The following is a 24,522-nucleotide window of genomic DNA, read 5'->3' as shown; positions in this document are numbered from 1 at the left end:
AGGACCGGTATGTCCATGTATGCTGCACTACTGTTTTGTATTTATGTATTCGGACTGTGCCTCACTTTTTGAAGAATAAATGTACGTTGCAGTGCCGATCATTCCTGCTCCTTCTCCTTCTTCCATGTAATTAAATTTATATATTTGGGTAGGGTCTTTGGTAAGGTTAATACTAAGGTACTTAACCATTTAACGACCAGCTAACGCCCATAGGCGTCGGCAGGTCTTAAGTGGTTTACCATGTTTCCATGTCAGTTCACGGAGGTTGTCTCCGTGAACAGCCAGAGAGCCGCCGATCGCGGCTCGCCGGCAAAATGTAAACATGCAGGGAAGAAATCCCCGCTGTTTACATCACACGGCGCTGCTGCGCAGCAGCGCCGTAAGGCAGATCGGCGATCCCCGGCCTCTGATTGGCCGGGGATCGCCGGAATCTGATAGGCGGAAGCCTATCCTTCAATGCGCAGGACGGAATTCTGTCCTGCGCATTACGTAGGAAGAGGGAGAGGGGGAGGTAAGGAGCGTGAGGGCGGAAATGGCTGCGGAGGGGGGCTTTGAGGAGCCCCCCCCCCCCCCCCGCAAAACGCAGATGGCCGGCGGCGATCAGACCCCCCCCCCCCCCCCCCGGCAGGACATCCCCCTAGTGGGGAAAAAAGGGGGGAAGTCTTGTCGCCCTGGCTTCAAAGTGATCTGTGCTGTGGGCTGGAGAGCCCACGCAGCACAGATCGGACCAGCATAGGCTGGTCCTTAAGTGGTTAATATAAACACTTAGATGTTGAAGTCCGAGGGACTGGGCTAGAGAAAGACTAGTGGAGTTAGGGATGTTAGGACAGAGTATTTCGGATTTGTCTAAATTTAGTTTAAGGCCAGATATGCTAGAGAATTACTTTATAAGAGATAAGAAGGATGGGATAGAAGTGTGCGGTAATGTCAGGCTTAGGATGACATTGTCAGCAAAGAGGCTGACTTTGTATGTTATATTACCCACCCTGACCCCCAGAATGTCTGCGGAGCTTCGAATGGCACTGGCCAGGGGTTCTATGACCAAGGCAAAAAGGGCTGGGGACAGAGGGCACCCCTGTCTTGTACCTCTTTTGATGTGGATTGGGAGACTACATGTGGAAGGGAGCTTAAGTGTAGCCGAGGGCATGGAGTATAGGCCATCGAACAAATTTATAAAATTGACCAGCTATGCCAAACTTATTCAAAACAGCTAACCTAAAAGGCCAGCGAATAGTATCAAATGCCTTCTCCATGTCCAAGGCTATGAAGGCAGTAGGTAATTTACACGAGTGGTTGCAGTGGCGAATATCCAGAATCTTTCGGACATTATCCAAAGCCTGGCGAGCTGGGATGAACCTCACCTGGCCTTTATGGACCAGGGAGGGCAAGGATTTATTTAGTCTATTAGCTAAGAGGGAAGTGAGTAGTGTATAGTCCAGATTTAAAAGGGAGATAGGGTGGTAGTTTTTAGTTAATAGAGGATCTCTTCCTGGCTTCAGGATTGTAGAAACTCTGAAGGAGGTCTAGCGCCATTCATTAGGGAGTTGAAAAATGTAGTAAAAGGCTGGACTAAGTCATGTGCAAATTTTTTATAGTAAGGTGCACTAAATTCGTCAGGCCCAGGGGCCTTTCCCTTCTTCTGCTTCTTAATGACCCGTAAAAACCACCTGTTCCGTGAATGGGAGACTGAGGGCTTCATTATCAACTGAGGAGAGGGACGCAAGATTTGAATAATTAAGAAATTGATCGGTAAGGGTGTACGCAGTGATATTGTTGGGATCAGCGTATAGTTTTTCGTAATAGGTGTGGAAAGCTTGGAAAATTGCATCAGGATTAGATGTGACCTTACCGGACTGATCTTTTACTTGAGTGATTCTGTTTATGTTCTGCTGGAGGCAAAGCTCCCTGGCAAGCCAGGTGTTAGGTTTGTTAGGCTGACGAAACGAAGTGCTTTCTCAGTCTGAGAGGTAAGTAGGATATCGAGTTGAAGTTTGAGATCTGATATGATTTTCTTGAGACAAAGAGAAGGTCTTTGACTATTAATTTCAGTACGGGCCAGAATTTTATGCTCAATATTTTGAATGGCCAGTGATTTATTTATTTTTTTTAGCTTGGGAGGCTAATTTAATCAGATGACCCCGTACTGCAGCTTTATGGGCCAACCATTTTGAGTCTGGGGAGGCCAAGTCGTTGTCGTTTAACTTGATATATTCTGAAATTTTGGTGTGAAACTGGATAGCAATATCATCGTTCAATAGAAGAGACTCATTAAGTCTCCAGGCTGACTTTGTCAATTTAAGGATGTTTTAGGATAGGACAACATCGTGGTCAGACCAGGGACAAACTATATGGCAGGCATAGGCCAAATGGGATAAGACTGAGGAGCTGACTAAGATCATATTTATACGGGAATAGGAGTTAAGTGCTGGAGAATAGAAGGTATACCCTTTGAAGCTGTTATTGCATTCCATCATAGTGTCAGCTATGGAATGAGTGGATAGGGTAGATTTAAGAAGATTAATGATCTTACGAGGAGTTAGAATTGGGGTTTGATCTGTCTACAATATTGCTCAACATCGCATTAAAGTCCCCCGCCCATACCAAAACATCCACAGACAGTGCTAGCAGTTTATATGAGAGGAGACCTATAGCTTCAGCAATCTGCTTGGGGGTAGCATATAAGTTGGCTATACATTATCTCTTCCCTTGACGGTTTCCTTCAACAATAAGTATGCGACCTTGAGGGTTGGCATAATGGTTAGTAACATCTAGGGGGAAATTGTTGTGCAGGAGGATTGTAACACCCCTATGTTTCTTATCCGCTAAAGATAGGAACACCCTTGTATACGACTTGTGGAAATATCTAGGTGCAGAAGTTTTGGAGAAGTGGGTCTCCTGAAGGCAGAGAACATCGGGGGAGTGTCTATTGTAGTCTAAGAAAGCTTTTCTCCTCTTCAAGGTTCATTTAAACCCCTTGGATTGTGGGATAGAATCATGAACATACGCAAAAAGTAATAAAAAGCACTCATTATACAATAGCCAAATTATAGCTCGGGGGGAGAAGGATAGGAGCAGCTCTGTCGGCATAGAAATGTAGAACAAGAATTCAGTAAAAGTTGTAAATAATAAACATATTGGCAAAATACTAATTAGGCAAAGCCATTCAGGCAGCCCACACATAATAGCCGTGGGAACCGCAAGGGCAACTGGGGCAATGAAAAAATTCAACAGGGTTACAGGCATAGTAAGTAACCAATATAGTAAGAAGCAACAGTATAAACATGTAGATATATCAGATAGTGTTAGTCAAGTAAATCAGCTTGGACATTTAAGGTGTAAATTAAGGAGCAGTGGTAGCTCCACATAAGGCAGGAGGTGTAAAGGCCAGTATGTAGATTTGAAGCAGTTGAAAGCATTGAAATATCGGGCTTTATTCAGGGGCAAAAAGCTAGCATTGGTGACCCTAGGTGGCTGAGCTGGTGAACGGCACTTCAGTCCATGTTCTTCTAGGGCGAGTAGATTGAGGGGGCCTAGGGGGCAGGGCAGATATGCCTGAGTGATGCAACTGAATGCCTAGAGAGTCAAGCGCTTTGGTGGCCTCCTCTGCAGTACGACAGGTGAATGCTCTTGAGCTGTGGTGCAAAGAGAGTGAAAAGGGACCCCCCACCCCCCACCTGTAGCGAATGGCTGCCTTGGACAAGGCCAGGGTAACTGCCTTCATTTGTCGTCTCTTAACCATTGTGGTAGGGGCAAGATCAGGATAGATTTGGACTGATTTCGGCTCTCCCGGGAGAGTGGACAAATTCCTTGCGGCCATTAATACTAAGTCTCTAGACTCCTCATGCTGAAACTTCAAAACAACATCCCGAGGAAGGTCGGGGTTCCTGGGTTTAGCCAGGGACCGGTGAATACAAACCATGCGGAACAAAGTGGGGTCAGCTTGTGGCAAGAGGGCAGCAAAAAGATTGAAGACAGGCTGTACGCCCGAAACCGCTCTTGGCCGGTGTCTGTCGCCGTGATGTTTGGACTTTCTATATGATGGTGACCTTTGTCTACCCGACTGCTATAAATACTCAGTCTGCTTGGGGACTAGGGGTTTGATGGACATTGACAGCCTTTGGCAGTTATCGCATTGCTGGATTGTCCCTGTGACGGCTCACATATTTTAATGTTTATGATGATGAATATTTTGTAATAAAGATTTCTTTGAAATTTGGAAGAAATCCCTGAGTGTGCTGGTCCTTGTGGACTTTATACTGGGTGTCCGACCTGGTGCTCTGGCGGACTGACCTTGCACCTCAGTTTATGATGTGGGGAAGTGTGGCCCAGAAATCACACTTGGCCATATTGAAATACAAGTCATACATTAATTTACATCACTTTGCTGGTGTAGAGAGGCATAAACTGGCAAACAGAAATGGTGCTTCTTCTAAGGGAAAATGTTAAGGAATTGGGTTTGACACACTGGGGAATGTTGACTGTTTTTGTGTTGTTTATTTTGTAACTTCTTGGTTTTTGCTTTCAGCTGCTGTGGATGACTACTTGCCGCCCACTTGTTTGGAAATGCCTACTTTTGTACCACCTGCAAACCTAAACCCCACTATCTATATATCTGGAGAGGGCGTTTCCGCACAGCTGTCGGGAACAAGAAAAGGGAAGAACTCAAAGATGTTATCTTTGGCAGTCCGAATCGACCTAAATCTTGTAAAAAATGTAAAGGTATGGCAAAATATTATTAGGTGGTTCTTAGTATCTTCCATAAAATAAAACAAGCGTTAACAAAAGAAATACTAGCAACTGATTGATTTTTCAGCTATAGTTTTACTGGTTTTGTTAGGGGATCTAGGTTGTGATTGGCTTGATACAAGGGTCCTCTTGCTTTGATTCCAGTAACATGTTCTATAAAGCACATTACAGGGCATAGACTGATTTTATTATGTTTATTGTGGGCTTTCTGATCAGATGTGTGGAAGGCACAGTATTTTTAAGGTGAAATTCCTCCCTTGCAAAGAAAAATAAATAAAAAAAACAACCCAATTCTATCAGTTCAGGTGTCATATTGTTCAGATTGATGGCACTTACTAATTAAAATTGCTCAACTTATAAATTTGAATTCCGATGCTCAACTACTCCACACTTTTTAATACAACCCGCATCAAGACAGGAAGTATCAGAGCTTCTTGCCAGCCAGTATTTGCAGTTGGAGCAAACAAGAAACGTCTGTTTGTGATCTGTCCAGTTAACTTAAAGAGAAACCGTGACCAAGAATTGAACTTCATCCAAATCAGTAGCTGATACCCCTTTACATGAGAAATCTTTTCCTTTTCACAAACGGACCTTCAGGGGTTGCTGTATGGCTGATATTGTGGTGAAACCCCTCCCACAAGAAACTCTGAGGACCATGGCATTTTACTGTCTGTGAACCTTGTTGCATTCAGGGAAATAGCGGTTTACAGCTTGTTTCCAAATGCCAAAAAAGCAAGCAGCAGCTACATCACTTGCCAGCAGTAAAAATGTCACCATGTGATAAATGTCAGAATGTAAATCAGGGATTTAAAAGATTTTACAATGGGCAAACGCTGACTAAATCATTTATACGTAATTATTGTAAAAATGAAGCACTTTTTTATTACATTATTTTCTATGGAGTTCCTCTTTAACCCATTCACGTTCCGTCGTTTTCACGTGAGAAATGTTCACCTCCCATTCATTAGCCTATAACTTTATCACTACTTATCACAATGAACTGCCACCAATTAGGCTTTCTTTGGGGGGTACATTTTGCTAAGAGCCACTTTACTGTAAATGCATTTTAACAGGAAAAATAAGAAAAAAAAATGGAAAAATTGTTTCTCAGTTTTCAGCCATTATCATTTTAAAATAATACATGCCTCCATAATTAAAACTCACATATTGTATTTGCCCATATGTCCCGGTTATTACACCGTTAAAATTATGTCCCTATCACAATGTATGGCGACAATATTTTATTTGGAAATGAAGGTGCATTTTTTCCATTTTGCATCTATCACTATTTACAAGTTTAAAATAAAAAAAATATATACGTCCAGGAACCAAAATAGGTTAAGCTTGAAAACCATTTTGGAATTTCATAGCTGGCTGCAGACTGAGATGGAAAGGGAATTTTTAAATTAAACTGTAAACCGTGCTTGTGCTGCTCTGATACAGAGTTATAACCTCTTTTTTTTTTTTTTTTTTTTTTTTTTTTAGCATAAATATAGATTGGACTTTTTTTCTTCTCTTCTTTAAACTGTTAACTGCCTGCCTTGTTTTAGATAACCTTGGGCAGGGCTGCTGCAGCTGGCTTTACTTGAGCTGCGTCTCTAGCCTAATGAGCTGCGCAGGGAGCGATTGATCCATTTACCTGATCTAGACACAGGATTGGCTCTCCTCTTCCACCACTGAGCTGCACTGTAATGCTGAAAACCTCCTTTGGGTTCCGATCACATGATATGACGTGATTGGAATTAGGCTTAAAGAGAAACTCCGACCAAGAATTGAACTTTATCCCAATCAGTAGCTGATACCCCCCTTTACATGAGAAATCTATTCCTTTTCACAAACAGACCATCAGGGGGCGCTGTATGGTGGATATTGTGGTGAAACCCCTCCAACAAAGAAATTCTGAGTACGTACTCTTGGCAGTTTCCTGTCTGTGAACCTTGCTGCATTGTGGGAAATAGCTGTTTACAGCAAGCAGCAGCAGCATCACCTGCCAGCAGTAAAAATGTCACCATGTAATAAATGTTAGCATGTAAATCAGGGATTTAAAATACTTTTCAATGGGCAAACCCTGACTAAATCATTATTACATTACATTACATAATTATTGTAAAAATGAAGCACTTTTTTTTAATATAATATAATACAAAAGTGCTTCATTATGTATAAATGATTTAGTCAGTGTTTGCCCATTGTAAAATCTTTTAAATCCCTGATTTATATTCTGACATTTATCACATGGTGACATTTTTACTGCTGGCAAGTGATGTAGCTGCTGCTTGCTGTTTTGGCATTTGGAAACCGCTGTAAACCACTATTTCCCACAATGCAACAGGGTTCACAGACCGGAAACTGCCAAGAGTACGTACTCAGAATTTCTTTGTGGGAGGGGTTTCACCACAATATCAGCCATACAGCGCCCCCTGATGGTCTGTTTGTGAAAAAGAATAGATTTCTCATGTAAAAGGGGTATCGGCTACTGATTGGGATACATTTCAGTTCTTGGTCGGAGTTTCTCTTTAAGGTACACACATCTGATATTTGAACGACAGTTTGGCGTGTGTACGAACAACTGTTAGACTGATAGCAGTAGTTTTGACTGATCCGATTGGCAGATCCATGCACTAACTGTCGTTCAAACGACTGAGGTCCAGACATGTGTACAAATGACTTGTTTGAAAGTCTATTAGTTTGACAATAAAAGATTTTTAAACAACAAGTCATTTGTTCAGTAATTTTCTGGTCCATTGTTCTGTCCAGTCCATTAACTAGTTAAAGTGAACCAGAAACAAGGCATCCTCATGTATTTTACCATATATATCAGTGGGAACATTAGAGAAAACACCTACCCTGCTCTCTGTTTTATTATTTACTGTTTAGCTTGCTTCTTATCAGCCCTGATAAAATCCCAGACTGAGCATTCAGCCTGGCTTTGCTATAATGACTCAGCTATAATGATTCCTGAGCAGAGCCACAAGGGGTAGACTTGGGCTTGATAAGACAGCACAGAAGACAGACTCGGCTATAAAGATTCCTGAACAAAGCCAGACTGAATGCTCAGTCGGGGACTTTATGAGAGCTGGTAAGAAACAAGCTGAACAGTAAATAATGAAACCGAGAGCAGGGTAGGTGTTTTCTCTAATGTTACCACTGATATATATGGTAAAATACCAGGGCTGTGGAGTCGGAGTCGTGGAGTCGGGCAATTTTGGGTGCCTGGAGTCGGAGTCGGGAAAAAATGCACCGACTCCGACTCCTAATGAATTTGTAACTGTAATTAAAATAGAAAATATGATACATTTTTCTATTTCTCAGATAATAGTCATTAAAAATAATGTATATATACAGTATATATACAGTAATAGCTGTGCTTAGTCCACAAAAATGAAATAAACCAATCAAAATTAGTTACTTGTGCTGCTTCAATAAAGCAGTCCCCGTATTTTTAAGGTCAGATATACATATCTGATTGTGACTGTATATATGATGTGTACACAGGAATCTCTTATATATACTAAATAACATCTATGCTGTAAGAATAAAGCCTGATGTGTAGCTGTGTCACTAATAGAGATGGTCAATGAGATGGAAATAATTCTGCACTGATGCTGATTTATGCAAATGTATGCACTCCCTTTGCTGATGAAATCAAATAATTTGATATGTTGTTAAAATTTGGTTTGGTGACTACAAATTAAAGGGGACCTGAGACGGATGAAAAGTAAAGTTTTATACATACCTGGGGCTTCCTCCAGCCCCCTTCAGGCTAATCATTCCTTCGCTGTCCTCCACCACCCGGATCTTCTGATATGAGTCCTGGTAATTCAGCCAGTCAGCGCTGTCCAGCCGCATGCCGCTCCCACAGCCAGGAACATTCTGCACCTGCGCAATAGTGCTGCACAGGTGTAGTGTGCTCCTGGCGGCGGAGTGTGTGCATGCGCACACGCCCGACTGGCTCAAGTACCTGGACTTATAGCAGAAGATCCAGGTGGTGGACGAGGGACTGATTATCCTGAAGGAGGCTGGAGGAAGCCCCAGGTATTTATAAAACTTTAATTTCATCTGTCTCAGGTTTACTTTGTTACACAGTAGTACTATACTCTACATATGCACTCCCCACAGAGCTGCAGGATGCACTGAGAATGCGGTGCACATTGAACACAGAGGTGTTGTCTGTCACCCATAAACCTTGTTCAGATTGTGCATGAAGAATGTGTAATAGAGGAAGAATCTCCTCATTCCCCTGCAGAGTACCTGCACATCATTCTTACATGTACCCACACTTACATTGCCTAGGGCCTTTGTTCCGGTTTGTACCTTTTACAAGTACTTTTACCAAGGACTAGTTTTAGTCTAAAGGGAATAAATATAGTAGTCTACATATCCATCTCACTTCAGTTATCTTGTAAAATTCCTAAGCGTTGGCAGTTAAGAGACGAATTTCATGTTACATACTTTTAATCAACAAAATTGTAATATGCAAATTAGAGGAGTCGGAGTCGAGGAGTCGGAGTCAGAGTTGGTGGAATCCTAAAATGAGGAGTCGGAGTCGGTGGATTTTTGGACCGACTCCACAGCCCTGTAAAATACATGAGGGTGCTTTGTCTCTGGTTCCCTTTAAAGGGACTCTGACCTCTACGTAAAATAAAAAGTTTCACTTACCTTGGGCCTCCTCCAGCCCACTGTAGGAGGCAAGGTTCCTCTGCGTCCTCCTGGCTCCTCTCCGTTTGCGTCCGCCGGCCCCCCCGTTACCGGCGACACCTGGGGCGGGTGTCGGACTGGCTCTTCCTGGTTAATGACGCATGCGTCATCACGCCGGCCGCTTCGAGTCATCAAGGCGGCCGGTGTGACAGGTCTGCACATGCGCGGGAAACCCGCGGCCGTGATGACGCGAAGCGGCCGGCGTGATGATGCGTGCATCATTAACCAGGAAGAGCCTGCCCGACACCTGACTTGGGTGTCGCCGGTAACGGGGGTCGGCGGACGCACACAGAGAGGAGCCAGGAGGACGCCATGGGACCTCGCCGCCTACGGTGAGCTGGAGGAGGCCCAAGGTAAGTGAAACTTTTTATTTTTAGTAGAGCTCGGAGTCCCTTTAAACGACATGTAAATTAGCTGTAATTAGCATTTCAAACGTTTGTTGTCTGTGTGAACAAGGAGTCTGAACGACTTTTTGTTTGAATGACAAGTCAAACATCTGGTTTGAACGACAATCGGGCATAAAATCAGACGTGTGTATGCACCTTCTACATGACTCAGCCATTAAAAGAACTGTGATACTCTGACCACATGAGAAGAACTTTTTATACAAGATACGATCAGACTAAACAAACCTTTTGCTTACAGCACTGCTGATAAGGGGAAACTGAGCATTAGGGAAGCTGGTGGAGGCAAGGAAATATGTGGCAGGGCAAAAAAATAAAATTATTTTGGCAGGTAAAAGGTTAAAATGAGTTGATTAAATGTTAATCATTTAAAAACTACTGTTTAAAACATTTTAATAAGACAAATTCTGAGACAATAAACTGTGCAATATCAGTGTATTGGCTTTATTATGCATAAATTGTAAATGCCAAACTCCAGTACAGCTAGTTTCCGACCCTCTGTAGACTCAGATGGTGGGTGGGTCTGTCTGGGTCAGTCAGGTGTGGTCAGATGTCTCCAAAAACAGGAAGAACAATAGAGGCCAGATTACATTGCCCAGGATTATGGTACAAAACATTATTATTCGGTTGTATTTGTATAGCACTGAAATCTTCCACAGTGCTTTACAGAGTCTGTACTCTTTACCACTGTCACTCATAGAAGCTTTCAATTTTATGTTTTACCATATAGTCATAAACTCTTACATGCAGTAGGGAATATTTTTTTGGGGGGGGCACACAGTTAACTTTAAAGAAAACCTGAATTAAAAATTAAAAGTTAAACTAAACATACACAAGTCATACTTACCTCATGTGTAGTCTACTTACCAATCTCTTTCTCCTTTCCTGCGTCCTGTTTGTCCACTGTGATCAATGGAATTCTCCGTCCTCCATTTTGAAAATGGCCATTACACCATAACAGCTTTCTGCTCAGCGCACAGTTAAACTGTAGTATCACCCACTTGAGCCATAGGGAAGCATGGACACATCAGTTCTCCTCTCAGCTGTAACTGACAGTAACTGATATATAACTGACAGCAACTGGTGTAGTTCAGTTCTGACAAAATGTTGTCAGAACTGGAAGGGATCATTGTCAGAAGAAAATGGTGCGCTTCTGAGAGGAACTGATGGCAAGGTAACTATATAATGTTTATTTGAAGTTAACTCATGTGTTTATTTTAAATAATTTTACTCAGTACAGGTTCCCTTTAAAGAGGAACTCCAGTGGAAATAACAATGAAAAAGGTGCTTAATTTTTACAATATTTATGTATAAATGATTTAGTCAGTGTTTGCCCATTGTAATATCTTTCCACTACCTGATTTACATTCTGACATTTATCACATGGCAACATTTTTACTGCTGGCAGGTGATGTCTGTGGAAAGAGATGATGCATTTTTGGCAGTTTCCCACAACAAGTGTGATGTCAGCACACCGTGGGAGGGGTTTCACCACAATATCAGCTACTAATTGGGATGAAGTTCAATCCTTGGTTATGGTTTCTCTTTAAAGAACAAGCGACACCCATGCTAACCTAGAAATAAAAACCACATATATAAGTAGATAAATACTACTTCTACTTACATAACAGATGTATTGTGCTATCCACGTAATGATTCCTGTGAATTTTATAAAGGAAAAGCAGAAAATCCTATTGCAGGCAGTGGCCATTTTGCCAAGCTAATGCTGACATCATATCCTTCCTGACTCTTGTTCCCCCCCTCCCTTCTCTTGCTCATTGTGTATTCATTAGCTGCCCTCCTCCCAGAGTCTTTTTTTTTTATTTACACATCCAATCACTGAGTCACCTCAGCCTTGCTTGTAAACACAGGTGATCAGCTAGGCAGGGAAAGAAATGGAAGAGGAGGCATATATTATAGATAAAAAGAACTCCCAGCATTCAACTTTTTGGCACTGTTTGGCACTAGGGCCAGTGCCTAAAGTATGTGATAACTCCAAACCATAACAGCAGAAAAAGTTTTGAATGCAGGATTAGCATCTTTATCACTTAATACACTCAGACCAGTTGATGTTGAAATTTGATTTTTATGGTGACAATACCGCTTTAACAAGATGAAGAAACGAGTACTCTGAGGAAATGAACACATACGTCGGGTGAAAATATAAAGATCAGGAGACAAGAAGTCTCTGAAAAGAAAGCTGAATGTTTTCTTCAAATCATTAGTTTTGGAAATTCTTAGCTGGCTACAGATTACAATGGAATTATAATTTTAACAACATTTAACTTCCCTGGCGGTACGCAGATGCAGTGGCTGCGTCTGCGGGAGGTATTTTTTAAAATAAGTTGTATTTTTTAGCTAGCACTAGGCTAGCTAACTAGGTTCGCCAAGTCCCCTGGCACCTCTCCAATCCCCCCCCTTCCCCCCCCCCCCCCCCCGATCGCCGCCGGCAACACTCGCCTGTCAGCGATCCTGCGAGAGCCGCAGCTTCCCAATTAGCTTCGCTCGTCGCTATGGCGACAATCGGACATGACGTCATGCGCAGTCCCGATCCTCCCCATAGCGAAGCCCGGAGCTGATTGGTAGGCTGCGCCATCGCGGGATCCCTGGGGGGTATGTATTGCGGCGGCGATCAGGGGCAATCTGTGGGGACCAGAGGTACTTGGGGGGCATAGTTAGCTAGCCAAGTGCTAGCTGAAGATTATACAGCAGGTTTTATTTTAAAAAATCCTACCGGGGCCATGCGATCCCCAGCGGCGGCTAGCCCGACATTTACCGCCAGGGAGGTTAATTGCAGACCAGCCCATCTATATTTATGGCAAATTTTAAGCTTCTTTAAAAGAACATAGCATTTCCTTATATTGTTACATTAAGTCATGTCTCATATAGTTTAAAACAAATCTTGTTCTTTGTTTTGTTTGAAAATTCCAGGAGTTCTTAGTTGCTCTGAGACTAGATGGTGCTACGTTGCGTCACTACATGTCATTGCCGAATCAAAGCTGGCATAGTCAAGTAAGTTTATTTTGCCTCTATCTTTAGCTTGTTGTCTTGTGTATAAAGAATATACGTCCTGATGCAGTATGATTTTCTTGTGAGCAATCATACCTTTACCTTTATCATGGGGTCAGGAGGGCATGTGGCCAACACAAGAGGTATGAATTCAAAATTGCGCAAAGGTGGATCAGCGCATCACCAGGCCGCCTCCGAATGGCCACCAATCAGAGGTGCGCTGAAAATTGTGCAAAGGTGGATCAGCGCATCACCAGGCCGCCTCCGAATGGCCACTAATCAGAGGTGCGCATGCAAGCTATTACGGAAACCAACATCCTCCAATGGTAGACAGGTGCATTTTATTTGAATGCTGGGTGTGTATTTTATCCCACTAGTGGGGCTTGCACTCTCAAGCAGGTAGTCATAAGGATGCAATCTGTTTTTAAGTAGCGCTGTTCCTTTCCTCGCCATGTACAAGAGGTATGACATTAGGGGGAAGAAAATGTGATATGGACAAGAGCCAGGAAGCCAAGGAGTTACTGGGGATCAGCAGAGACTAATTTGTTAGAGCGTTTGGTGGAAAAAAAGACATCCACCCATCAAGTTCAAGCACAAACAAAACAAAAAAAGTTCACTGTATTGAACCTGCACATATCCCTGTTGATCAAGGAGAAGGCAAAAAAAGGTCTTAGAAGGCTTGGGCCGATTAGCCTTAAAAGGAGGAAAAATTCCTCCCCAACTTCAGATGGCAACCAGATAACTCCCTGGGTCAACTCTGGCATACATGTTGAAGTGGGCTCTGCACATGATTTGGGTGCAGGGTGGCATCGCTAGTAAAAAAAAAAAAAAAAGGCAATTTACATTGACAATATTTTACTATGCACTTACCTGACACCTATTCTCACTTGAAACCTCCCCTCCTAGTGCCTAAAACTAACCCCCACCTGATGCCTAACATTAACACCCTCGACCCCCGCCCTTGAAGTATCTAAGACTAACCTACTCCTCCTAATTCCTATCACTTACCCCAGTGTCCAAGCGACCACTAGTTAAAGCGATTATCTATGAATGGCTAAATCCATTATTTCCTATGTAGTAGCCAACGATCAGCTACTATCCACATTGGGCACCCAACTCACCACTTGGGTGCCTGATTATCAATAATTAACAAAGGCAACTATTAGATACCTGCTGATTCCCACGCCCAAAGAACCTGATCCATAATTATAGCGCTGGATGTTCTTCAATGCAAGGAAAGCATCCAAGCCCTCTTTAAATGCAGATTGCCAAAACTACCTCTTGAGGTAAGATATTCCACATTTTAACAATTCTTACTGTAAAGAATCCCTTTCTAAATAAATGGCAAAAACTTTTTTCCTCCATATGCACATCAGGTCTCCTAGTCCTGCAGGCAACTGCCTTTGTAGTTTACAGTCTTAAAGAGACTCTGTAACCTCAAAAACATCCCCTGGGGGGTACTCCTGTCGGGTGGGGGAAGCCTCCGGATCCTAATGAGGCTTCCCACGCCGTCCTCTGTCCCACGGGGGTCTCGCTGCAGCCCTCTGAACAGCCAGCGACAGACCCGACTGTAAAATCAATATTTACCTTTGCAGGCTCCAGCGGGGGCGCTGTGGCTGCTTTCCGCTCCGAACTACACGGAAATACCCGATCTCAGTCGGGTCCGCTCTACTGCGCAGGCGCCGGAAACTTGCGCCTGCGCAGTAGAGCAGACCCGACGGCGATCGGGTATTTCCGTGCAGACCCGACAGCCGTCAGAGCGCCTGCGCAGGAGCCGGGAAGGTAAATATTACGTCACGGCTGTACAGAGGGCTGCAGCGAGACCCCCGTGGGACAGAGGACGGCGTGGGAAGCCTCATTAGGATCCAGAGGCTTCCCCCACCCGAGGTGAGTACCCCCCAGGGGATCTTTTGATGTTACAGATCCTCTTTAAGGTTCATACACATGCTAGATGGATGTCGGGGATTGCGAACCGATCCCTTAGGCAACACCACTGGGCCTGTACGTGTACAGACGTGTAGTTAACCTGCAGGCTAACAACGCAATGCAAGGGGGAGGGGAAGATGACCAATGGAGCAGAGCCGGTGTGATGTAAGGTGGGCAGGGCAAGCGGGGAGAACAAAGCTCCCGGCTGTCACTTAGCTGTATTGATCACCCTGGCGGATCACTGGCGGATCAGAAGTCGGGGCAGATGTGCACAACCTAGATTATCAGCAGATGCGGTCACTATAAGCCACCTCAGCCAAGTTTAATCTAGCGTTTGTAGGAGCCTTTAGCATCAGTGTATTTTCATGTTGTCTTCTACAGGTTTTCTTTAAATCCATATAACTTTTTCTATGCTATGGGCATAATTTGCACTTACTTAATGCTTAGTCCTCACAGTTACTTTGAAAATCTTACAAATTGGTTTCTTTACTGACCGGATACATGTTTTTGTAACATTTTAATAGCAAGTCATGCTCTGTGTCACTAATGTATATTGTCATAAATTCTTCTTATCTATATAATTCTCAGATTATGGACTTCCTGGATGTAGTTGATGACCCTATCTTAGGATACACTCCTCCAGCTGTCATCACCATTCTGCACACCCATCTCTTCTGCTGTGCTGTAGATTACAGGTACTAAAGAATAACCTCACCCTCCTAGAAAGTAAACTGCTTTGCAAAGAGTAATGTATGTTTTTTGTAGTGGATTGTAAGTAAGGTATGCTGCTGAAATGTGGGCTATTGCACAACTAGTGCAATAGCATCAGTGTGTGAAATGTCACTGGCGGATCGCTCAAGATCAGTCTTATCACCCGAACGACAGTCTGTACACAAGCCCGATTTGGCGTGCGGACGACTAAACGACGGGACGTTCAAACGACCCGTCGTTCAGAAAAATCCGACGTGTGTATGGGCCTTTAGAATGGTTGCGGTTGTTTGTTTGAGGTCCTTGCAGACAATATTACACTAACACATAACAGGGTTGTTCAGCCTACTTATCCCACAGAATCTTGTGCATATGATTTTATAGATTACTGTATTTTTCAGACTATAAGACACTCCGGACCATGTGGCGCACCTAGGTTTAGAGCACAAAAATAAGGGAGAAAATAAATTAAACTTAACTCGGTGCATCCACGGTGCAGGGACATCTTGTATAGCTTTTTCCCTCAAGCTATCTCTATCTAAGCTACATTGCCCAGATAAATAGCCCCTGCTGTCCCCTCCAGCTACAGTAAACACCACCTACACTAATCCCCACTGCACCCCAGCTTGGTGGCTTTAATATGCTAGCGGTTTCTCTTCCTAGATTGGCACAGCACAGGTCAGATTGTGGAAAAGAGTAGAGCAGGTAGACACTAGCAATATGGAAAATAGGTAGATGGTAACTATAGATGCTAAAAACAGGTGAGGACAGAGGACATGGAATCTAGGAGCAACAATCCTACAAGTCTGTAACATGCAAGTCTGTAGCACAGGCTGTGGAGGAGCAATGAGCTGTCAGTGGGTGTGAAGCAAACAGCCGCTGTGTAGGTCACAACTATGTAGTGCGCATGCGTAGAGCCCTCTCGGCCGCTTGATCAAGGACGCATGTCACTGGGCAGTCTTCACCGACGCTCCCGACCAGGAAGTAGCCTTGGATGGTCATTACACGCTAACAGAGGGAGACTGAGGAGAATGGAGGGAGTGTTGGGCATGTGGAGAGCCTTTTACACATGCCTGCTCCACCCGTTTTTAAAGTGAACCTGAACTTAGAACAGGCTCTAAAGCCTGGTACACGCCATGGAATTTCCCATCAGATAGATGGGTTGAATAGATAATTTCCGACAGGTCTAATCTGATTTCCGATTTTTTCTGATCGATTTGTATAGAAATGATCAGAAAATCGATCAGAAAAATGATTGGAAAACCGATCGGATTTGTCAGAAATTATCTATTGACCTATCTATATGGTGGGAAATTGCATGGTGTATACCAGAGTAAAAACCTTTAACCACTTTCCTTCTCCTGGGACAATTAGCGAAGTCCCTGTAAGTTCCCTCTTCCCCATGCAGGGATGTAGCTACTACGTCCCCTGCCGCCGCGCACTCCTGTGCTTGTTATCACCGCCGATCGTTAAACGGGAGATGAATGAATGGGAATGCAGTTCCCATTCCTTAACCTCTGTCCCCCGTGTCCCCATGTGAATGATCTCATCAAAGAGATGCCACAATCATGTGTTTACTTCCTATAGAACCCATGCATGCATTACTTCCTATTAAGCGTACTATAGCAATAGGAAGCAATGCACAAGGACATCTTGTGGCCAAATAGTAAAATTACACTTGCACACATTTAATTTTAATAAAGACCCACAAATACATTTTAAACATTATCTCCCACACTATCCCATAATTAATCATTTTTTTGTAGTTTAAAAAAATTACATAAATAGTTACCTTAGGGACTGACCTTTTTTTTAGTATGTAAGTCAAGAGGTTATATTACTGTTAATTTTGAAACTATGGGTTTCTAAATAGTGATGGACGCAAAACTGTAAAAAAGGCAACTTTTATTTCCAAATAAAATATTGGCGACATACATTGTACTAGGGAAATATTTTAAACGTTGCAATAACCGGGACAAATAGGCAAATAAAATGTGTGGGTTTTAATTACAGTAGCATGTATTATTTTAAAGCTATAATAGCTGAAAGCTGAGAAGTAATGCATTTTTTTCAATTTTTTTTCTTATTTTTCAGTTACAATAAAAAATAATTCTTAGCAAAAAGTACCCCCAAAGAAAGCCTAATTGGTGGCAACAAGATATAGATTAAGTAGTAATAAAGTTATAGGTGAATGAATGGAAGGAGCGCTGACAGGTGAAAATTGCTCTGGTATATAAGGGGAAAATACCTTGGAGGTGAAGTGGTTAAACAAAAAAACATTTCTTTGTTACAGCTGATACAAGATAATATTTGTTTGTTAAGATTCATTTGTAGGTAATGACTTAAATTATGTGAGCCTGTTTAGATTAAGGCTGAGCTTCCTGAACATTACAGTCTTCAGCAGAGCTGTCCTCACCACATTGTATTTTCCAGCATTCTTCTCACTCTTGGGTGAAATGTTTCCTTTAAAGTGGTACTGTGAAGTATAGTATTTTCCGTCTGCACTCATAATACATAACTTGAGGACTGAGTGGAGCCATGCCAATCATTTCTCTATGCACTTGTAAGCAAGGTACATATCCAGATCTCAGTTGGGACACACAGGCATGTAAAGTAAGCCATGGACCTGTAAAATGTAACTTTAAAAATGGCATCTGTACTAACTACACATAAATATGATTCGTTTTAAGCTAAACGATGAATAAATCTTGTTTCTAATTAGGTAGGAGAGTTGCTAATGGATTGTCCATTTGAGCTCTGAATTATTGTAGACCCTACATAGAACATCTGTTATCGATAGGGGACATTTAAGGTCCTAAATCACTCTCTAAGATGTTTCATTGTTAGTAAAGGTGAACGGGGAAAATGCTATTAATTACACAATTGATGCAGCCGTTCCATAGAAGCTTCTTTTGGAAAGTCAGTCACATGACCCAGGGATCCATTCAGAAAACAGCAGCTGCCAGGGTCGTAGGCATTCCCCTGCTAGTACAGGTCATTCCTCAGCTTAGTCAGTAATCCAAAGTAAACCAAAGCAAGAATACTTGAGTATGTACAGTATATTGTAACTACCAAACATGTTTGTAAGTTCTATTAGTACATGCAGATTAATTCAAGAAATTACCGAATATAACTAACATATTGTATAATTGTGTGACCTAAATTTATCTCCACTTTTACATTATTCCAGACCGCTCTACCTCCCAGTCAGAGTCTTGCTTACAGCAGAAACATTCACTCTGTCCAGTAACATTGTAGTGGATACGGCAACCTTCTTGCTCAGGTATGGGACATGTAAAGCAGAGGACAAAAACGTTTATCTGTGCATAATGGCATGCAGATCACAGTGAAACAAATGTAATACACATTGGATACAGTGTATCCAAGCCAAAGCTCGGGTACAAAAGAAGATGCTTACCTAAAGAGAGGGAAGCCTCTAGATCCTAGTGATCCAGTTGATGTGAGACTCAATAGGAAGCCTCGTCCTCTGGCAACAGCGCAGCCATGCAGTAGCCTTGTGAAGCTGGCCGCGCATGTGCAGTAAGCCGGAGCCGGTCATCTGACAGCGCATGTAAGGCCATGCTCGCTGGGCTTCTGAATGGCTGTGCTCATCACAGAGGAGGCGCATAGACCTGATGTGAAGGCGCAGGGCAGTGGAAGGGCAGAGGACACCGAGGGAAGCCCTCAATAGAATCTTGAGGCTTTCCACTTTAGGTAAGTATTTCTTTCTCAACCAGAGCTTCGCCTTGGGCTCTCTTTAAAGCTGATGTAATTTCTTTAAACTACCCTACCGTGTGTAAGAGGCTTAAAGGACCACTGCTGCAAAAAGTTTTAAAATGTAAAATACATGGGTACAGACATATATAAGATGTACCTCTGTCCCAGAGTAAAATGCCTTTTAAAGGACAACTGCAGTGAGCGCGATATGGCGGACGCTGCCATATTTAAATCCTTTTAAACAATACCAGTTGCCTGGCTATCCTGCTGATCTATTTGGCTGCAGTAGTGTCTGAACAACGCCAGAAACAAGCATGCAGCTAAACTAGTCAGATCTGACAATAATGTTAGAAACGCCTGATCTACTTATGTTTGTTCAGGGTCTATGGCTAAAAGTATTTGAGGCAGAGGAGCAGCAGGGCTGCCAGGCAACTGGTATTGCTTAAAGAGAACCCGAGGCAGAATATTTAAATCTTAATGGGATTTCATGTGCACAATGACATGCCTCTGTGTCTCTCTATTGCCGCTGCTAGTCCTCCCGGGGTCTACTGTCCCCATGAAAATATCGCCAGGCTAGCGACAATCTGCATGTTGCTAGCCGTCTGTTTACTTCAGGCTTGTCAATCATCCTCTTCCACATTGCCGCCTCCATGACAGGCTCCCCCCGCCGCTGCTAGCTTCCTCCAATCGGAAGCCAAGCCACGACCCAGAAGCACTTGGCTAGCGACAAGCTGCATGTCGTTAGCCGTCTGTTTACTTGAGGCTTGTCAATCAGCCCTCTCCGCATTGCCGCCTCCATGAAAGCCCCCCGCCGCTCCCCGCCACTTCTAGCTTCCTCCAATCAGTAGCCAAGCCGCGACCCAGGAATACTAGGCTAGCGACAATCTGCATGTCGCTAACAGTCTGTTTCCCTGAAGCTTAGCCTCCTCCGCATTGGCGCCTCCTTGACAGGCTCCCCCCGCCGCTCCCCGCCTCTGCTAGCTTCCTCCAATCGGAAGCCAAACCGCGACCCAGGAAGTGGAGGCGGCAATGCGGAGGAGGCTATTGACAAGCCTCAGTTAAACAGACGGCTAGCGACAAGCATACTAGAGTGGGAGAGAAAAAGACCGGCACTAGATCCCAACAGCAAGGCACAGGTCCGCTTCACCGGATTCTGTATATGTAGCGTGCACGTGCACCTCAGAACAAAGCGTTGAATTATAACATAGAAGGAAAATGAAGGCACTGAGCTTGCAGAAAATATACCTTTAATCCACGGTGGAAGGACACATCAGGGTGTACAGTGGGGGTGAGGGAGGCCTTAGCTGTTTCGCTTTAAAACAAAGCTTCTTCAGAGGCCAAGGAAAGAACAACTTTACCCAAGTGTCGTCAGCATTAAATGGTTTCACTTACCGCTCAGAAGACGGCCTGGAACGCCCACCCGCGGCCGATGCGGTGATCGGCAAGATGGCTCCGCCTCCCGGAAGTGACCTACGCGCTGCTCTAACCAATCGGTGAGCTGCGGGTCTCCCCGCTACCTACGCGTCATCACTTCCGCAATCCGCGTCATCGCCTGCCTCTCCGCTCGCCGCTATTGGTAGATGCGTTACCATAGAGTTCATCAACCATGCCGTTTCGCACAAGGGGACAATTCCGTCTAGATACAATAGACATATATTAGGTCAAAATGACTTTTCACACATGAGAAACAGAAAGTACACAATAAACAACTATATACCTAGATGAGTGCCATCACACCTGTTCAGACATCTTAACATAGGATAATTAAAAAGAAAAGAGAATACAAGTGAATTAATATTTCGTCAGAAAGCAATGAAGCTCATTTCTTTCATTCAGACCCAGGGGACCACAAGCTCCTGTCTCAGAAATGAGTCTCGCTTCCTGCTGTAGCAATATCTGCTCAAGATTACCACCTCTATGGGGTACAACAACTTGCTTGAGGCCCATTAATCTCAAGGAGTCTGTGTTCCCATCATGATGCTCTCGCATATGCATAATTAAACGGCCAGCACCTATACCTGTTGCAATCGAATTGACATGCTCCTGAAATCTGGTGCAAATCATGCGAGTGGTTTGGCCAATGTAGAAGCGATTACATGAGCAAGTGACTGCATAGACCGTATTTCTAGACCGGCAATGCAAAAACTGTTTAAAGGACAACATTTTGGCACCAAGTCGTGCACTCTTTCCTATCAAAAATTGGGTACAGTGATTGCAATTTCCGCATCTAAAATTTCCCACAGGGATATTTCTCTGCAGCCAATTCTGCTCATGGATCGCTCTAAGTTCACTGTCCACAATGACATCACCTATCGTCTGTGCTCTTCTAAAAGAAATTAGCGGTCTGTTCTTGATGAATCCAACACTACTCTCGCTAGCCTGAAATTCACACCAGTGTTTCTGAATAATAGCCTTAATTTTGTCGGCCATCGGGGAATAGTCAAACACACACGCAAATGCCTGTGTGCCCGAACTACGATTGGTTCTCACTTTCCTTCTGCTTGTGAGCAGATCTTCCCTGTTACGGGCATCTGCCCTCCGAAAGGCTGAATTTAATTCATCCATATTGTAACCTCTCACAGATAATCTAACCGCCAGCTCTTTGCTTTGAGAAACGAAATCCTGTCTTTTGACATTATTTCTTTTTAATCTAACAAATTGTCCGTAGGGAATGGCTTGAATGGTATGTGGAGCGTGGTAACTGGACCGGAGGAGCACGGAATTGGTGGCCGTGTCTTTTCTATGTCCTTTGCTAAGGACACAATTACCCTCAACATACAGCTCCAGATCAAGAAACTGTAGGCTGGGGTTGGCCAGCACTCCTGTAAACTGCATGTTGAGGTCATTGTGGTTGACATAGCCAAGAAATTGATCAAATTCACTTACCGTGCCCCTCCAGGTCAGAACCACGTCATCCACATATCGATGCCACTGGCCGATTTTGGCTCGAAAAGGATTGTTGGTCCCCAAGATGTATCTCTTCTCCCACCCCCACAAGAATAGATTGGAAAACGTGGGGGCCACAGGTGTCCCCATTGCTACACCGGACCGTTGATGATACCACTTGTCCTGGAAAAGAAACACATTATGCGACAGCACAAAATCCAAACATTGCATCAAAAATTTCACCCAAGTTGGTTCCTCTCCACATTCAATTAGTAGATCACCAATCATGTGGATTCCCTGAGACTGAGGAATACGTGTGTACAAATTGACAACGTCAATGGAGGCCAAGGTCTCTCTCTCCCCAAGCTCCACCCCTACGACCTTACCCAAGGCGTCCAAGGTGTCAGTCAGGTGGGTGCGTACCACCCTCAAAAAAGGTCTCAAATGATAGTCCAGAAATCTGGACAGTGGTTCAGTAAGTGAACCCCTGGCTGACACAATCGGACGTCCCGGGGGGGCCACAGGGTTCTTGTGGATCTTGGGGAGAAAGTACCACACCGGCTTTCTGGGGTACTCTGGTAGCAACCCCTCCCCCATCTGTTTGGTCAAAAGTCCCTTTTCCACCCCCCTCCTAAGGAGGGTTTGAAGTAAAGACTTATGCTGTGGTAGCGGGTTGTTTTTTAGCTTCTCATAGAATCCATCGATTCCCTCCAGTTGTCTTAAAGAGAATCTGTACTCTGAAATTCTTACAATAAAAAGCATACCATTCTATTCATTATGTGCTCCTGGTCCCCTCTGTGCTGTTTCTGCCATTCTCTGCTGCAAACCTGGCTTGTAATTGCCAGTTTTAGGCAGTGTTTACAAACAAACTAACCAGCTTCTAATAGGCTCAGCTAAGCAGAGTGTGTTAGTCACACAGAGCCTGCAGGGGGTGTGTACAGCTTCTAGCTAATCACAAGCAGCCCTGCACATTCCAGTCTGACTGCCTCAGCCTGACTGTGCCGACTATAGAGAGAAGATTAGATCATATAACAGAGATAACACAGCTACTGTGCAATTAGGAAAAGCTGCAGTAAGCCAGACCACATTAGAAAAGGCATAGGAACTTATAGCATAGAAGAAATAAAGATAAACAATTTGTTACAGAGTCTCTTTAAGGCCTCACTGACATAGTATTCTCTAGACATCACCACAAGATTCCCTCCCTTATCGGCTTTCTTTAACACCAGCTGTTTGTTGCCCCTAAGCCAGTCCAATGCCTCCCTCTCCTCCTTGGTGACATTAGGTTTAACCTCTGGGTAAATTAATGCTTGCATATCCTGTAAAACCCTCCTATTGAGGGTATCTACTGCCGAACCAGGAGATGTTCTAAACTCCTTAGTGGATTTACAGGGTCTGAAGGAGTCCATAAGAGTCTCGGCTGGATCTAATTGCATTTCTGTATCATTGTTTCCCTCAGACCATAGTTGTTCCAAATTGTTCAGAGCTTCTAGATCCTGTGAACTATTCAGATTTTGAACCAAAAAACCCAATTGGCTGATGGTGGTATGACTGTTCAACCGAATCTCCTCTGTTGGTGGATTTCCTTTATTTTCCTGCCACAGAGCAATGTTGATTCTTCGTATGGTTTTGTACCAGTCCACCTCAAAGTTGAATCTGTTAAATTGACATGTCAAGGAAAAATTCAGTCCTTTTTTGAGGAGTGATTCACTACCCTTAGGCAGCTGTATTCCAGAGATGTTAATTATCTGGAGCTCCTTTTCCAACTCTATCTTTTGGAGTGTTTCTATCTCCTCTTGCGTTTGCCCTTCCCATAGGTCCCCCTCCCCCAAGTAACCCTTTTGGTAGGAGTTATGGCGGAACTTGGACCTTCCTCCTCGTCCTCGTCTGATGGCTCTCCTAAAGGGACCTCTACACATTTTCTCTTTGGGGTAGGTTTTATAGCAGGTTTGGGCTTGCTTCTTGGTTGGGATTTTGGTCTTACTTGCTCATCCACCTCTTCTGGACTTGAATTGCTCCCTGAATCCGTGGTCCAGTAGCCTTTATTGTCAGACGGTTGTCGCCTCTTTCTATTTCTTGGGCGTCTTGTTGGTTGCCCCAACTCAAATACCTTGCCCTCCTTGAAATCCTGGCGATCTCGTCTGAACTTGCTAAGTTTTCTTTGTTTAATGTCGTCCTGAATTGGAACTAATCGATTCTCGATTTTTTTCCTCGACTTTTGTCAACTGGTCCGCAGAGGTCAATCTCAGAAACTCCTCTTTACACCGTGTGATTTCTGCCACTGTAGTATTGTATTCACGCTCAGTCCTTCTAAGCACAATAGACTGCAATCTTATGGCATGTTGCAGGTGTTCGTCATCCCACTCCTTCATGAACTCTGGATCATTTCTATATTCACTTGCTTCTCTATAATTACGAAAGCCTCTGG

The 24,522-nt window shown here is 43.7% G+C and overlaps 1 protein-coding gene across 1 annotated transcript in view; it reads left to right on the top strand.

Moving 5' to 3' along the window:
• Positions 1–24,522, top strand: part of ATG2A (autophagy related 2A) — a 179,470-nt gene that overhangs the window by 93,243 nt on the left and 61,705 nt on the right. The window contains exons 22-25 of the mRNA XM_068259988.1: positions 4,526–4,719; positions 12,780–12,860; positions 15,372–15,478; positions 18,682–18,774. Of these exons, the coding sequence (XP_068116089.1) occupies positions 4,526–4,719; positions 12,780–12,860; positions 15,372–15,478; positions 18,682–18,774 (475 nt within the window). The remainder of the gene's footprint in view (positions 1–4,525; positions 4,720–12,779; positions 12,861–15,371; positions 15,479–18,681; positions 18,775–24,522) is intronic.

Source organism: Hyperolius riggenbachi, chromosome 11 (genome assembly GCF_040937935.1).
Source record: "Hyperolius riggenbachi isolate aHypRig1 chromosome 11, aHypRig1.pri, whole genome shotgun sequence".
In the NCBI taxonomy this organism is placed as follows: Eukaryota; Metazoa; Chordata; class Amphibia; order Anura; family Hyperoliidae; genus Hyperolius; species Hyperolius riggenbachi.
Note: the sequence above shows the minus strand (reverse complement) of the source record. Positions and strands in the feature narration are given on the sequence as shown.